The sequence below is a fragment of the Ovis canadensis genome, chromosome 17 (genome assembly GCF_042477335.2).
Source record: "Ovis canadensis isolate MfBH-ARS-UI-01 breed Bighorn chromosome 17, ARS-UI_OviCan_v2, whole genome shotgun sequence".
NCBI lineage: Eukaryota > Metazoa > Chordata > Mammalia > Artiodactyla > Bovidae > Ovis > Ovis canadensis.
The window spans coordinates 67410869-67428858 of NC_091261.1; the positions used below are offsets into that span (position 1 = coordinate 67410869).

General features: G+C 39.9%; 1 protein-coding gene across 12 annotated transcripts in view; it reads left to right on the top strand.

Annotated features, from left to right (window-relative positions):
• The window catches only part of TAOK3 (TAO kinase 3), a 186371-nt gene extending 168692 nt beyond the window's left edge, over positions 1 to 17679 (top strand). For all 12 annotated transcript variants that reach the window (XM_069557946.1, XM_069557948.1, XM_069557949.1 and 9 more), the window contains 4 exons: positions 5476 to 5715; positions 7083 to 7295; positions 15229 to 15411; positions 16428 to 17679. In XM_069557946.1, the coding sequence (XP_069414047.1) occupies positions 5476 to 5715; positions 7083 to 7295; positions 15229 to 15411; positions 16428 to 16589 (798 nt within the window). In that variant the 3' untranslated portion in view covers positions 16590 to 17679. The remainder of the gene's footprint in view (positions 1 to 5475; positions 5716 to 7082; positions 7296 to 15228; positions 15412 to 16427) is intronic.
• The last annotated feature ends 311 nt before the right edge of the window (positions 17680 to 17990 follow it).

The window sequence follows — 17990 nt, forward strand, 5'->3', positions numbered from 1 at the left end:
AGTCACCATTAATTTGGCAGATATATTACCAGAGGTTTTTCAGATATGCATGTGTGTGTATATGTATATACAATTTATATATTATATATAACTTTAATCTTACAAAAATAAGATTATGTTAGTACCAGTGGGTTTATTTGATTTGCAAGCAATAGAAACAAACTGACTGACTTAGCATGGAAAGGAATTTATTGGAAGGATATGGGGTAGATGACGGAGCTGAAGACCCAAGCTGGAAAAGATGAAGAATCAAGCTGGGAAAGCAACTTTGTGACCTAGAGGACAAGAGCTATTGACATTCCTCAAGACACTGCCATTTGGATGTACCTCCTCCAACCATGTTTCATCTTTGTATCATTAAGACTCAAATTCCTAGGAGAGATAGCACTTGATTGGGTAATGTGCTCATTCACTTACTCAGTAGTCTCTCTGATTTCCACGTAGGGTGGAGTAGTTTCTGAAGCAAAAAGAGGAGCCTGTTAACAAAAAGAAGGGAAAATGGATACTGAACCTACAAAAATATCCAGTTTACCGTTTCATAACTCTTTTACTTTTGTATTATTTTTCATTTACTATCTAAAACATATAACTCTGCTTCATTCTTTTTAATCATCAGTAGTATTTATTTTTTGGTATGGCTATAGAACAATTTATTTAATGGGGCACATTTCTGGGTATTTTGCTGGAGTTGTGCAATATCACTTTTTACGTGTAAGCAAGTATTTTGTAGGATATAATATTCTCAGGAGGAGAATTTTTAGGTCAGAGTGTATGTACCTGCATTTTTAATAGATATTGTCAAATTGCCCTCTAAGGATTTATAACTCCCACCAAGAAAAACTACTTGTTTTTCTCTACCTTTACCAAAACTGAAAATTAGCAATCCTCCCCTACCCAACACTTTTTTTCTTTTTGGTAGACTAAATTTTTTTTAGCCTGGCCACACAGCGTGCAAGATCTTAGTTCCCCAATTAGAGATCAAACCCATGCGCCCTGCAGTGAAAGTGTGGAGTCTTAACCACTGGAACTTCAGGGAAGTCCCCAGCATTCCTTTTTACTAATGAAAACATTTAAAAAGATCACCATAGGCTGAGTTGAGCCTCTTTTATTGTCACTACACGTCAGTGCTCATTGTTTCCTAACCAGTTATACAGCTAAGAACTGAAGCTAAGAAAATATTAAATGTCATAGGCTAACAACATCCCCACTTATATTTTGAATTCTCATTCTTACTCAGTGTCAGTGGGCATTAACATAAAAACTTTTGAGTCAGATCAGATGCTTTTAAAGAAGTCAATAGTATGTCCATTGAAACTTAAATAGAATGCTTGGATTGTGATTAGGGAAGGTTTGTTTGGGGGGTACACCCTAAATCCACATCTCAGAGAAGGTAGGTTCAAATAATGTGTACAGAAATGTGTTTTGTGGCCATGATGTACTGTCATGGCCATATGCTGTATGTATGTTTCACCCCTAAGCTCACATCCAGCCTGGTGTGATGCTCAATGTATGTGATGTGGGCTGGGATAAAGGGAGCTGCCTGCCTTTCATCTTATACTCCCTCCAAGGCGTATATACATGGAGTGCACAGAATCACCTCTACCATGAAATTTGTTTTTGTATTTTTGCTCAACTAACCTTATTGAATTTATATAAGCTAGAATGTGGCCCTACTATATATATTTAATCATTTGTACAGATTAAGCAACCATTGCATCATGTCTAGCTAGAGCAGAGGGATTCTTCAGAATATTGTATTCCAGACTGAAACAGCATAAAACAGAAAAACGTAAGCCATTCTTTGGGACATTTTTAGTGGAAAATGTTGAAAAGCTAAAAACCTGAGTTTTAGCTTCAATTCTACTTTATAAAAATTATGTAACCTTATGTTAGCCTTTCCATTCCCAAAAGCCTTACTATCATATATAAAAATGGTTAAATCCTAACAGTCTTACCACTGCATAAGGATTGCAGCTAGGATTGAGGAAGGTATATAAAATCACTTTTAATAATTGAGAGCACACTACACATTATTACGTAGGTAACAGCAATGGGCTCATAATAAGCTGAATAATGGTTTATTTCCCATAGTGTAAAATGTTATAGGCAGCTTAACATCTCTGCAACTCAGACATATGAATTAAAGGTAATTTCTATTACAAATGTAATAGAAAAAACCATTTCAGTATTATTTTTCTCTCACCTTTTAAATAGTTTATAGTATCTAGATTTATTATTGTATGCCAGATATTCACTTCTGAATATAGAAAAATAGTAATGGCATGTTTATATATATTCTGAAGCATCTTCTTATGGTCTTTCCTTTCAACTTCACAAGACTGGTAATTCACGATGCATACTATTATCCTCACTTTACACCTGAGAAAACCAAAAAGTAGATTTGAAGTCTTACCAAATGCCATACATAATGAGTCAGAGGAAAAGCTAAAACTGACTCACACCCTGAATTATTTTTCTACTGATACTCAAACTTTAGTATATATCAGAATTACCTGGGTGGCATGTTATCAAGTCCAGGTGATTCTGATGCAGGTATTCCAAGGACAACATCCTGAAGCATTCCATTAAACAGAGAAACATTTGTTTTCTTCTGAAAGTGCTGTTTGCTTTGTATCTTTTTCCCCCCTGTGAATTTCTGAGCTCTGGACAGCTCAGACTCAGTTTGAACTTCTCCATTTAGGAAAATGTGTAAAATGTATAAATGACCAATACTGGGGTTCCTGGTACTCAAAGAGTGAAGATGATAGTGTTCTAGGAACAGAATCTTTACCCATCCAAAAAGCTTTCCCTGGCTTTAGTCTCTGAGAGGCCCTCACCATCCTTTGGTGCCACCTAGGGGCCAGTTGCCTGGAAAAATCCCATGGACAGAGGAGCCTGGTAGGCTACAGTCCAGGGGTTCGTGAAGAGTCGGACATGACTGAGCGACTTCACTTTCACTTTTCACTTTCATGCACTGGAGAGGGAAATGGCAACCCACTCCGGTGATCTTGCCTGGAGAATCCCAGGGACGGGAGCCTGGTGGGCTGCCATCTATGGGGTCGCACAGAGTCGGACACAACTGATGTGACTTAGCAGCAGCAGCAGCAGGGGCCAGTTAGTGATTTTAAAAAGACATTTGATGGTCCAGGTAAGGAAGGAAAATAAAGGAAAAGAAAAACATGGGAGAGGATGTGGGGCGATGCTCTGGAGATGATCTTTTATTGTTTGTAACAAATGTAAATGGCATTTATACTCCAGGTATTTCCCCACTAGAAAATAAGCCCATGAGGGGATGTACTTGTTCACTGGACCCTTCTTAGTGCCTAAAACAGTGTCCAACACATAGGAAATGCTCAACAAATATCTGTTGAATAAGTAAATGAATGACTAGCAACTTTGCTCCAGTAACAGATACTGTGCTGTTTAAAGGACTTCTCTTCAAGTGGATGGAAGGCCCAAGCACACGAGATATTTCTCAACCATGCCAGGGCACAAATATTAATGATATCTCTATGAAAATGATCTTGCATTTTCTCTATAGTGGATGCCATTGGAAAAGAGAGGTACCCTATTGTTCTGATATAAAGTTCAGCTCAAGGGCTTTCTCCTTTCCTTGCTCTTCTTAACTAGTAGTGATAACATTCTTTTTGGAAATCTTCTAGCAAATAATCTTCATCTCTTTTGTGTCTCTTACCACTTCCAACCTTGCACTTTTGAAAAAAAAAAACATAAACATAAAATTTATGTCCCTGTATTAATCAAGCTTCTTTTGTTTGCATCTTACTGAAATTTATTTGAGCTGGTTAAAACCAAAACCAGGGTATTTTCTACAGAAAGATAGGAATGTTTCATAAAGCCCAGTAGCAATAATATAGCTGGACCTACAAGGAGAGCTTAGAACCAGTCAGGAACTTGGGTATCAGTATATTTCCTGCCCTTCTTCTCTGTTTATCATTCTTTTTGCTCTGAAGCTCAGCTTTATCTAATCCTTAGCCCTTGTAGCAGTAGGTGGCTACCACATATGTAATTCTTAATATGCCCCTCAATTCTAACCACACACACAGAGATTAACTGTCCCTGAATGCAAATCCCCAAGAAAGAAGATAGACTGATTCAGTGTGCTGTGAGTTGAGCATATACTTTCATAAGTGTCTATTACATTTCCCTGTTAGGGTGTTAGCAAGTTGGCCACCAAGTCATGGCTTAGTAAATATTTTTGTGTACCCAGAGAACATGTTTCACAGCTTTGATACACTACCATTCAGGAAATATTCTTGAATTGGTGAATAAAAAAGTTTCACCCAACTTCCTCCTTCCTTTTTTTTAAATTCTAGTTTCCTTTCTTTCCCCCTTCAACAAAAGAGAAAGACATGAGTGAAACTGGGAGGAGCAGAATGATTAGCTCTAGAAATGACCAAACAGACTGTAATGGAAAAGATGAATGGGGAGAGATCTCATCTGCTTTTTCCCAGTGAGCGCTGTCTCTGAGATTTTGAAAAATAGATAATTGGCCTACTTTTGATACATGCAAAAGCAGGGTATTTCCCCAAAAACTAGGAACATTGCAGACATGATCAGTTTAATAGAGCGATTCTCAACTCTGACTGCATATTAAATCTACCTGTCACTTTTCACTTTCATGCATTGGAGGAGGAAATGGCAACCCACTCCAGTATTCTTGCCTGGAGAATCCCAGGGACGAGGGAGCCTGGTGGGCTGCCATCTATGGAGTCGCACAGAGTCAGACACAACTGAAGTGACTTAGCAGCAGCAGCAGCAGAGAACTCTTAGGGGCTTCCCTGTTGACTCAGTGGTAAAGAATCCACCTGCCAAGCAGATGTGGGTTCAGTCCCTGGGTCAGGAAGATCCCTTGGAGAAGGAAATAGCAACCCACTCCAGTATTCTTGCCTGTGAAATTCTATGGACAGAGAGAGGAGCCTGGCAGGCTACAGTCCGTGGGGTCACAAAGTGTTGGACACAACTTAGCAACTAAACAGTAGCAGAGAACTCTTAAAACTATCAATGTCAGGGTCACACTCCACTTGGTTTTCAGAATTTCAGGTTATGAGACTCAGGCATCTTTTGGTTTAAAAGCTTCCTCACATAATATAAATGGGCAGCCAGCCAGCCTAACTAAATAAACATTTATTTAGACCTATGCATAACACATCACCTAATTAAGGCTCTCCGCAGCTCTATGAGGTAAGAAGGGGTCAGGCAGAATTAATCCCATTTTACAGGTAGAGTAGTTGTGGTGGCTCTGAAGATGCCCAAGTTGTAAGTGGTGGAACCACATACAGAATCTCAGTCTCCAGGGATTGTTCATCTAGTCTTATTAAGTCATGCTGCCAAACACTAATGGGCAATTAAGAGACAGTTAATAGTGCTGTTCCTTGCCATCCCTTACTGATTGGTGACTTTCCTCCAGTTCATCTCCATTCATCTCTCTCCATGTATTTTTGTTGCTAAATGCAGGAACTAAATAAAAAGAGGACACAGAAGGAGATGGAGCATGCCATGCTGATCCGGCACGATGAGTCCACCCGAGAGCTTGAGTACAGGCAGCTGCACACGTTACAGAAACTCCGCATGGATCTGATCCGGCTACAGCACCAGACTGAACTGGAAAACCAGCTGGAGTACAATAAGAGGCGAGAGAGGGAACTGCACAGAAAGCATGTCATGGAACTTCGGCAACAGCCAAAAAACTTAAAGGTGAGAAGAAATTCCCTGGTTTGTGTTCCAAAACACAGTTAGGCTATATCAGTGGTTCCTGCACATGGATGACTGTCAGAGTCACCTGGGCAACTCCATAAAATTGCACTTTTCAGGGCCCCTCAGCTACTGAATCAGAAGCACAAGAGTCTGGGTATAACAGACTCCTAAAGGGATGTTTCTGGGCCATGTGATACCTCCATTTTTTCTTTGTATCCATTATATACAATCTCTTTGACCCCCTTCATGACATTCTCTCTTTAAAATTATAACACATAAAATAACAGCAGTCCGTGGTTCTTATCCCAGGAAATGAGAAAGTTACCTGACAAAATATAGCAGATAAATTTTATCAGTAAATGCCAGTCATATTATTGGTGTTAGTTACCTTGAGTGCTACTCTATTGAGAAAGGCTCTAAGGCCATATCCACACTTAGTAATAAAGAGTATAATTTATTAGTAACATCTGTCCCTGGCAGGGAATCAGCAGTGACATACCAAGCATTTATTTTACCTACATTAGAAATATGGAGCTCCTTTAGCCCTCACTACCTCCAGAGAATTTTAGCCGACTGCTCATTAACAAGCTATGTGGACTAAGCCATTGCTATGTGTCAAGGAAGTCATTGTCAGTATTTTCAAAGATACAAGGTCAGCCTCAACCACACTGGCCATGCTTCTCTCTAGCCAGATGCTAACTTGTCTAATTAGTGATCCTTGTCTTCCAAATTCCTCCACATGTTCATGAAGTGTACATGTGACTGTCAAGCAACGTAATGAAATGCCTTTTGGACTTACAATTAAAAACCCCACCTTATCTTTGCCAAAATGCATATTTGATGTTGCTATATGCAAGTAGTGGGAATGGGTTGTGGTGTGAAGTGTAATCCAGTGTTGTCCTTTATTGATTTGTCAAGGAGACACAGAGCAGTGAGAGATGACTTATATGTTGCCATCCTCTTTCTTACTTGGAAATGGGGAAAAACAATTAAAAAGAGGTGAGGCAACAAGCAATAGAAGACACTGAAATTTTTGATTAGGAAACCACTGAAATAATGAACAAGCTTTTAACAAACCAAGCTTCACAGTATTCCACAATCTTCTTCGAGTTGTGATTTTGTAAAAATTCAGTTTTTAAATCTATTTGTAAATTCAAAACAACTTTTATTCAGACAATAAAACCAAAAGTATTGGTAGAGTTAACTCCTGTCTGTGACTTATATATTATTTTCATTATCATTGGCTAGTAGTATCGGTCACTGCACCAAAAGACAGTTGGTCCCAGAACCTATACTGTTGGATGAGAATGGAAGACTTTCTGTGTTTACTGATGTGGCTTTCTTTTCCTGTCACTTTTTCTATACAGGCCATGGAAATGCAAATTAAAAAACAGTTTCAGGACACTTGCAAAGTACAGACCAAACAGTATAAAGCACTCAAGAATCACCAGTTGGAAGTTACTCCAAAGAATGAGCACAAAACAATCTTAAAGACACTGAAAGATGAGCAGACAAGAAAACTTGCCATTTTGGCAGAGCAGTATGAACAGAGTATAAATGAAATGATGGCCTCTCAAGCGGTAAGTGGTTTAGGTTCAGTGCCACAGCTTCAAGAGCTTTAGGAATCAAGAAAATTCAAGATCCAGCCTTTTGGTCCCAGGATGTTTCTTGTGCACATTTAAGATATTGGTATTTTCCACCCAAAGAACTGAAGGAAATGACGACGCTGAATAAAGCCAAGCCAGTGCGGATACTTGCTGGAGTGTGTTTTAAGAGATGGAATTCAAGGAATAATGCACTAAATGAGACCTGTGGCACATAGGTTCTTTGAGGGCACAGTGCAATAGATACCTCATGTAATAATATCATAATTTCATTCACCAAAGATTTCACAGCTAATGTCAGGCACAAATGAATGAGACACACAGACACATTCATTTGGTAAGATCTTATTAAGCACCTATGCTCAGCACTCTGCTGGGCTCAGAGATAAGAGTGATGAACTAGAGAGATGATAGTGGTCCCTGTCCTCACACATCTGTCAGTCAAGTAAGAGGGTCAGATAATTAAGCAATGAAAATAAAACATAAAAGTGCTTTGAACTGGGAGGTGCCAGGATCTATGGGAGGGTAAGTAGGAACAACTAATCTGGTCTAGGAAAAGCGTCTCATCAGGAGCCAAGAAGCATGAAGGAATTTATTGATGCAAAGAGGTTACATGGAAAAGGGCCTACATAGACAGAGGCTCGAAGATAGAAAGTGTGCATTTGGGGAGTGAAAGAACTTTGGTATGAGCCCAAAAGTTCAAGGAGGAGGATTGTGGGAGCCCAAAATGGAGAAATCGTAACTTAGATCTTAGTGAACCAGGAATGGGAATTTGCCCAGTAATTCAGTGAAGGTTTCACAAGGAGATGACTCTTAGTAATAGTTGGTCAAATGAGCAGAAATGGAAAAATTACTCCTGGCAGACAATACAGTATATGTAAAGATTCCAGGGCCTGAAAGAGGATGGTGCATTTGAGAAACGATGAGTAGTTGGTGGTAGGAGGATGACAGGCAGCTGGTGGATAGCCAGGGGTCAGAGCCTCAAAAGCCAGGAGTGTGGACATTCTATCAACAATGGAGAGCTGCTAAAAGGACTTGCCCAGTGGTCCAGTGGTTAAGACTCCACTTCCACTGCAGGGGGCATGGTTAGGGGACCAAGATCCTACATGCGTGCAGTGTGGCCAAATGAGAGAGAGAGCTACTGAAACCTATCTAAAGAAGGAAAGTGACAGGATCCAACGTGGGCTGTAGAAAGATACTGGCCGTAAATGTGGCAAATGCCAGTAATGAGACCTGTTAGAAAGCTATTGTAATAGTCCAGGGGGAAAAAACGAAGCCCTGAACTAAGAACATGATAATGGAGATACTGAGGAGGGAGAGGAGGATTTGAGAAATATTTAGGAGGTAGAATAGAGAGAACTTAGGGACCAATTTGAGAGGTAGGTTTGATAATAGCGGAACTGGTCATAATTTTACCAAGAGAGAAAATCAGAAGGAGAAATGAGTTTGGGTGCCTTGAAGATACTTGACCTGTTAACTGAGCTCTGTGGGTATCTAGGTGGAAAGGTGCAGAGATGGGAATCTTCAGTTCAAAAGGGTGTCAGGATTAACATCAAAAAGTTAATCATTGTTGACTTCCCTGGTGGTCCAGCGGTTAAGATTCCGCATTTCAAATGCAGGGGGCTCAGGTTTGATCCCTGGTTGAGTTTGATACCTAGGCGAGGAACTAAGATGCCACATGCCATGCATCATGGCCAAAAAGATTTTTAATCTAAAGTTTTTTAAATTTAAAAGACTTCCCTGGCCATCCAGTGGATAAGACTGTGCTTCTGAGGCAGGGCGCACAGGTTCAGTTCCTGATTGGGGAACTAAAATCGCTGATGCCATGAGACACAGCTTAAAAAAAAGAGTCATTATTATATGGAGGCAGTTGTAGCTGTTGGGAATACCTGAGACCTCCAAGGGATAGAAGATTGTGTTTAAAGAGGAAGAGGACTCAGAACAGAGTAGTGGGCACCAACATTTGAGGGCAAAGTAGAAGTTAGACCAAAGAAGATGAATAACCAGAATTGTGGAAGGGGAACCAAAAGGAGTGTCACAGAAGCCAGAACAAAGGTTTCTAGTTGATGAATTCAAATGTTTCAGAGAGACCAGGTGGACCCAGCAGTGGTTTTGTCCATTGCTTGTCACAGACAGTGGAGTGCTGGAAATGGGAAAAAGGGAATATAGAATGAGATAAAAACTGTGAGACTGCTCTTCCCAGATTCTTGTCAGTGAAGGAAAGGCAAAACAGAGCTCTAGCTAAAGGAAGAAACAGTTAAAGGGGGACTTCTGTTAATTGGAAAGGCTTAAACATGTCCTTAGTTGAGGATAGAAACCAGTGTAATTCATTCATCCATTCATCTAATAAGTAGTTATTGAATGCTTCTGCTGTGCCCCTGACATCCAGAAATAATGTGGTGAAAAAAACAGGTTGATAATGTCCTCATGGAATTAATGAAAGAGTGAAGAAAACAGATGTTGGAAAAGTCTACATGTAACAGCAGAACAAGTGCAGTGTGCCCACAGAGCGAAGCTAGTCTAGAGAGTCAGGAAAGGGCTCTCAGACAAAATGATTGTTTAAGCCGAGGGGTAGGGAGCACATTCTAGGCAAAAGAAACTATTATACATTTGTAAAGATGGGAAAGACAGTGTCACTTTTAAAAAACTCAAAGTCCATTGTATTTGGAATATAGAGAACTAGGAGGCAACTAACACGAGAATAAGACTAGATCATGTATAGGCTGGTAAGCTTTCTTAAGAATTTTGATCTTATCCTAAAAGCATTGGGAAGCCATTAAAGAGCATTAAGGAGGAGACATGTCAGATTTACATTTTTAAATGATAACTTAGGTGAAATGTGGAGAATGGCTTGGGAGATAGTGAGTGCAGGTATAAGGAGAGCATGTATAAAGTTGCTGCCTGTAACTGGGTGTGAAGGAATGGTGGCCAGACTAGAGAGGGAACAGGATGAAGCAGAAAGTGACTCAGTTTGAGAGCGAGGCAGGAGGTGGAACTAGAAGCATTTAGTAACAGATTGAATGTGGAGAGTGAGATATTAAGAATGACACCCAGTCTCTGGTTTGAATAAAACGGTAGATGATGATACCATTTATCTATATGGTCAAAAAATGAATCAGAAATTGGAAAAGTGGGAAGGAAACAATGATTGAAGTGAAGTCACTCAGTCGTGTCCAACTCTTTGCAACCCTGTGGACTGTAGCCTACCAGGCTCCTCAATCCATGGAATTCTCCAGGCAGGAATACTGGAGTGGATTGCCATTTCCTTCTCTAGGGGATCTTCCCGACCTAGGGATTGAACCTGGGTCTCTCACGTTACAGGCAGACGCTTTACCATTTGAGCCGAAACAATGATTAGTTAGTATCATTAGGTTGGTGCAAAAGTGATTACAGTTTCAGACCCTAAATTTTAAATCATTATAACAAGGCTCAAACATATCTTTATTAATCAAAATAGGAACCATTATAATCAACACATTTTTACCAATAAGAAATAAGTTTGTTTATTCTTGGAGCATAAAAATCTGTGCTTCAGAATTCAGCAAACTTTTGGAAAGCATTTTCTGCCGCCCCCTGGTTATGGAAGCATTTTCCCTACCAAAAGTTGTCTAGGTGCTTGAAGAAGTAGAAGTTGGTTGGCGAGAGGTCAGGTGAATATGGCAGATGAAGCAAAACTTCGTAGCCCAGTTCATTGAACTTTTGAAGCATTGGTTGTGCAACATGCACTTGAGCGTTGTTGTGGAGAAGAATTGGACCCTTTCTGTTGACCGATGCTGGCTGCAGGAGTTGCAGTTTTTGGTGCATCTCATCAGTTTGCTGAGCATACTTCTCAGATGTAATGGTTTCACCGGGATTCAGAAAGCTGTAGTGGATCAAGTGACAGCAGACCACCAAACACTCACTTTGACCTTTTTTGGTACAAGTTTGGCTTTGAGAAGTGCTCTGGCTTCTCAGTCCATCCACTGACCTGGTCATCACTGGTTGTCGTATAAAATCCACTTTTCATTGCACATCTCAATTCAATCAAGAAATGTCATCGCTTGCACAGAATAAGAGAAGATGTCACTTCAAAACAATGATTTTTTTTTAATTTTTGGTCAGCTTACGAGGCACCCATTTACCAAGTTTTTTCACCTTTCCAATTTGCTTTAAATGCTGAACGACCATAGAACAGTCAACACTGAGTTCTTGGGCAACTTCTCCTGTGCTTATAAGATCAGCTTTTATGATCCTCTCAGTTGGTCATTATCAAATTCTGATGGCTGGCCTCTGTGCTTCTCATCTTCAAGCCTCTTGTTTACTTTGCAAAACTTCTTGAGTGACCACTGCACTGTATGTTCATTAGCAGTTCCTGGGCCAAATACGTTGTTGATGTTGTGAGTTGTCTCCACTGTTTTATGACCTATTTTACACTCAAATAAGAAAATCACTTGAATTTGCTTTTTGTCTAACATCATTTCCATAGTCCAAAGTACATATAAAATAAACAGTAAGTAATAATTCATTAGCAAAAACCATAAATCAAGAAATGTGAATTAAAATGTATTACATAACCACATTTATTTAAGAATGTATTTCGATATCAAATGCAATGCAAAACCACAGTTACTTTTGCACCAACGTAATAGTCATGTTGAGGGACTTCCCTGGCAGTCCAGTAGTTAAGACTCTGCACATCCACTGCAGAGGGCGAGGGTTCGATCCCTGGTCAGGGAACTAAGATCCTGCATGCTGCATAGTGCAACCAGAAAAATACATACACACACATATATGTGTGTATATGTGTGTGTGTGTGTGTGTGTGTGTGTGTGTGTGTATTAGTCATGTTGAGCTTGAAGGCCTGGGAACCATCCAAATGAAGATATCTCGTATAGTGTGGATAAGCTAGCCTGGATCTCAGAAACGAAGTCTGAAATAGAGGTGTGGTTATGGGAATCATTTGCAGAAAGATGGTAACTGAAACCTTTGAGATAGATAAGACTCCTTAGGAAGGGAGGTTAGAGGAAGAAGACTGACAAAGCCCTAAGGAGCACCCACATTTAATGACCCAGTGAGGGGTAGAGAATAACTGGAAGAGGAGAGGAAGGGAGGAAAAACCAAGAGAGTGTGGTGTCTCAGAAGACAGGATAGAATCCAGGAAGGAAGGGGCAGCCCACAGTATCAAATGTTGCTGGGAGGACAGGTAAGATAAGCGCCCCTTCAGGATGGTCAGAGATGAGATGTAAGATCAGGGCAAGGAGTGCATATACGGGTTAAAGGTAAGAAGGAGAGAATTAGCAGTGGGGACATAAAGATTGGTGGAATTCCAATAAAGATTGGGTTTTGTTCCTATTTGTAATTCTCAGCATCTGTTATAATGCCTAGCATCCAACAAGTGCTCAATGGATGTTTGCTACATAAGATGAGAGAGAACAGGGTCAGGAATATAGGTTCATGATTGCCCTTGAATAAAAGAAGAGAAATAACCCTTCCTTCTGTGGCAGGGAGGAGATAAAAGTATAGATGATAATTACAGCTTCCTTTACTACCCACTTACCATGTGCCAGGGACTGTTGTAAGTATTTTGTGTTATCTAATTTTTGTGAATCCCCTCTAACCTTTGAAGTAGTTACTTTTTTTAAACCCTGATTTACCTGTGAAGAAACTGAGGTTTATTGAAGTTGTTACTTGCTTAGGGTAAAGATTAACAAACTTTCTGTAAAGGGGCAGATGGTAAATGTTTTAGGCTTTTGTGGACCAGAGTCTCTGTCACAACTACTCAACTCTGCTATTGTCATACAAAAGCAGTCATAGATAGTCCAGCCATGAATGAGTGTGTCTGTTCCAGGAAAACTTCATTTACAGAAATAGGCAGCAAGCCAAATTTGCCCTTTGGGCCATAGTGTACCCACTCTTGACTTAGAGGGTCATTTACTGGTAAGTAGCTAATTAGTGGTGGAACTGCGATTTGAACCCGTTTGGGGGGACCCTGTAAACCTGTATGCCTGGCCACTACTACATTATGCTGCTTCTGTGACATCCCTTTCTTGAATTTAACCCAGTAGAGGGAACAGACCTGATATTTACCTATACTTTTATAAAACTTCTTAATGGATTTGGTATGTGCAACTTTAAATACTGGAATATCCTCTGATTTCTAGACTGACACGTTTTTAGAGTCAGAGCTGGTTAAGAGTAACATAGTTACTGACATTAATAATGGAATGCCAGAAATAAAAGAAGACAGGTGATTCAGTGGTCTGAATTGTCCAGAGAATGAGCCTCTGGCCAGTACTCATGACAGTTAGCCAAACCAGGTAGAAAACAATAGACTTCATTCCCTTTATTGGTAAGAAGCCTCCCATATCAAGAGGGAATCAAGAACAACCTCATTGGGAGCCATAAACCCTTTTGGCTTTACCTGAGCTTGTTGCTGCTACAGAGTGACCATTCTTTGTGTCTAGTATCTCTTCTCCCTTCACTTGTCATTGGGAAAATGAGAAGAGTGGCATCCTCTAGTGGGTTTGAGTGAAAATTGGTTAGGATTAATTATTAGAAAGTACTTTGGAAATATAACTCCATTATTTATTTTGTGTTCCTTTGATAGAGTACACTTCTCCAAAAGTACAAAATAAGACACTATAAAAATAGCTTTATAAAACTATTCTAATAACATTTCAAAAAGCCATAACTCAGTCAAGAGATTAAGAAATGTTGTTACTTGTCATAAATTGTACAAAATAGGGAAGGCCGTTTAAGGTAGAAAGTAAATATCTTGGCTAAGCAGTCTGTATGGAAACATGCCAATATACTCAGGGTAGACACAACTGTCTAATTCAAGGGTTCTAATCTTATAGTTCCCAGCTGAACTGAGGGCCTGCTAAATCTAGACCAAACTAAACCTGGTGGGGCAGGAGGGCCATCATCCCTAAACACAGTCCTGCTAATGGCCCTAAATTTTTGACTGTACTTATTGAAAGGCTGGCGTTTCTGCTGCTTGCCTTGGTCCATTCCCCACACAGGATCAGTATCCTGGTGAATAAATAATACAAAGTATGGGTGCTGCAGGGAGCAAGGGAAACTTTATCTAGATTTCACTACTTCGAACTAGAATATGCCCCTTAAGATTATCCAGGCTACCTTCTATGGGGAAGAGATTTTTGAACGACTTGAGTTTTCGATGGCTGGCCAGCAGGATAAAGTATAGCCAGCATTATAGGGACCAACTTTACTTGCTAGAACATAATGGTACTGTGGTATACTCCTCAAATATTATGGAGATTGGGCTCTTTTTTCTTCTTCTTATTCTTAGAGCTAAGGATATCTAAATGTATGATGGTTTGGGGCTTAAAGATATCTAAATATGGAAATGGTTAGTCAAAATAATGATAGCAGCTGATGTTTACTGATCCTTTGGTAGACATCAAGAACTATGCCTAGAATTTTATATGAATTTTTTCATTTACTCCTCATACAAATCTTAGAAAGCAAGAAATATTATTGTTACTTGCTTGCGATGGAAAAAAAAGAGAGAGAGAGACTTGGAGAAATTAAGTAACTTACTAAGGTGACACACCTCGGTGAATAGTGAGGCTGGAATTCTAGCTCAGGGGTCTGCCTCTGAAAGCCAATAGGCTTAATCTCTGGAGTGTGGCGCTTTCCTGGCTAGTGTAGTTTTAAGAAAGCCAGATTTCCTTAAGAAAAGAATGTTTTTGCTTTCTTAAGAATGTTTTATTTTTAAAGGAAGTGTTTTTAGAACTTGTAGCCCATCAGGCCAAATGTGCTATCTTTGATTTGTAACTCTGAATGTAGCCAGGGCATCTGTTTTCCTGAGGGGCCCAATTCAGTCCAGACAAGGAAGCATCCTCGCGTAGTCACCATGCACTGTAAGCTAGGAGCCAATCACAGTATGTGTCTTCTGTGCCCACAGTTACGGCTAGATGAGGCTCAAGAAGCAGAATGCCAGGCCTTGAGGCTACAGCTCCAGCAGGAAATGGAGCTACTCAATGCCTACCAGAGCAAAATCAAGATGCAAACAGAGGCACAACATGAACGTGAGCTCCAGAAGCTAGAGCAGAGGGTGTCTCTGCGCAGAGCACATCTTGAACAGAAGGTATGAGCTTGTTGCCAAGGGGTCCTGTACCACTGGATGGAGGTTGGGCGTGACCCTTGTTTGTGTAACCGGGGGTTAACAAGGTGCTGCTCCCTATGCACCTGCTTTGACCCTCATAGTGCCTGAGAGGTAGGCACAGTCCCCATTCCACAGGCAGGACGCTAAGGCTCAAAAGGCTTAGACTACATGTGTAAATCTGATCCCACAGCCTGAATTCTGTCTATTACTCTGCTCAGAAACCCTCCACCTTCACAGTCTGAGGGGTGACACAGGTAACTAGGTAGCTGATTTGACATATGAAAGGTACTATAAGTTGATAGCATGGCCGCTGAATGGCCCAAAGAAGCCAAATGCAGATCTGGTTTTTGTTCTCAGCTGTTTCTAAACCAAAAGAAAGCACCAGCAGAGCTGTTTAAAAAAATCAAAATGAAGAGAGACTGATATTGCTATACTTAATGTTATCAGATTTTTAAATATTTATTGCTTTTAGATGTTACAAGGAATATGAAGTAGAAAAGATGCCATAAAGCATCTCAAAGCCATTAAGTGTGTATTTGCTTAACTAGTTATTTGGGGTTTCTTCTGATAGTTCCCAGAGGTCAACGAGAAAGACTATTTTCCCAGCTCCTGATCTAGAACTAAATTGCTAATGACCCAGGGGGCTTTTGACTCTCTCTGGGAAAGCTACATAATCTAATTGTGCTTGAGTGTCTTTTAGCTTCTCCTGAACCATCTCCTGCTGAGACAGGACACTGACCTAAATCAGCCCAGCTGCTTGACTTGCTAGCAGGGCAGTGCCAGCCCCAGGTGGCCCCAGACATTTTTATTCTTGTGAGCAACTTTTAAATATGATGGATGAGACACACAGCATCAATCACAGGACTCTCCCAGCCTGCCCCAGACTAGTTTAACGCTTGGTTCCCATGTGTTTGTGTGTCATCTGTGTGCATCTCTGTGTATATGTATGCTGTTAGGGGCTCCTTTCCATTAAGAACTGCTCATTGTGCTTATTTCAGATTGAAGAAGAGCTGGCTGCCCTTCAGAAGGAACGCAGCGAGAGAATAAAGTACCTATTGGAAAGGCAAGAGCGAGAGATTGAAACTTTTGACATGGAGAGCCTCAGAATGGGATTTGGGAATTTGGTTACATTAGATTTTCCTAAGGAGGACTATAGATGAGATTAAATTTTTTTGCCATTTACAAAAAAAAAAAAAAGAAAACAGAAAAAAATTCAGACCCTACAAAACCACATTCCCCATTTTAACGGGCGTTGCTCTCACTCTCTCTCTCTCTTACTCTTACTGACATCGTGTCGGACTAGTGCCTGTTTATTCTTACTCCATCAGGGGCCCCCTTCCTCCCCCCGTGTCAACTTTCAGTGCTGGCCAGAACTTGGCCATCTCTTCTATTCATAGTACACGTCACAGTATTGATGTGATTCAAAATGTTTCAGTGAAAACTTTGGAGACAGTTTTAACAAAACCAATAAACCAACAACAACAAAAAAAAGTGGATGTATATTGCTTTAAGCAATCACTCATTACCACCAATCTGTGAAAGTAAAGCAAAAAATAATAATAATAATAATAAATGCCAAGGGGGAGAGAGACACAATATCCGCAGCCTTACACCTTAACTAGCTGCTGCATTATTTTATTTTATTTTATTTTTTGGTATTTATTCATCAGGAATTAAAAAAAAAAACAAAGTTTTATTAAAGATTGAAAATTTGATACATTTTACAGAAACTAATTGTGATGTACATATCAGTGGTGACATATTATTACTTTTTTGGGGAATGGGGTGGGTGGGTGGGGTGAAGAGATCTTGTGATTTTTAAGAACCTGCTGGCAAGAGTTTAACTTGTCTTCAGCATATTCTGATTGTATCATAATCATTTTCTGCTGTTGCAGAGGATGTGAATACACTTAAGGAGCTCACAGAATCCCAGTAGCACAAATTGGGCTTTGGCAAATCGTGTATTTTGTGTATAGAAGGAATTTAAGGAGAGGTATTACTTATTTTCATATTGTATTTTAACTGTTTCTCTGATCAAATTTTTTTACTTCCTCCTCTAGTCCTCCCCACCTCCCTCCTTTTCCAATTCAGTATTTGGAGTTCAACACTGTCTCTCAATCAGATCATCTTGATCTTTTTTCTTTATTTCCCTACCCCTCCCTAAATCCCATATCTTGGTCATAAATATTGCATTATTCACACTTTCAAACTGTGTATTTTCTTACAATAAAAAATGATGGAAAAAAAAAAGGCTTTACTTCTTTTGCATGCACTTTAAAAAAAAAAAATTTTTTCAGGTTCCAAGGAAGAGCATGATAACTGTCAGAGCTTTTAATTATATTTGTAAATAAAAGTGTTCATCACATTGCCTTGCTGTGTTCTTGTAGCAGGAAGTTTCCTTTCTAGATTCGTCAGTTCCTAATGCAGGAGAGCTGCCCTCCAGAAACCATTCTCCATGGCCCCTCAGGAAGTGCCATTCAAGATTTTCAGGTAAAGCTGTGTCTTCAAGTTCTTCTACAGAGCTGAAGATGGTGTCACACTGTCTGAAGTTGTCAGTTCAC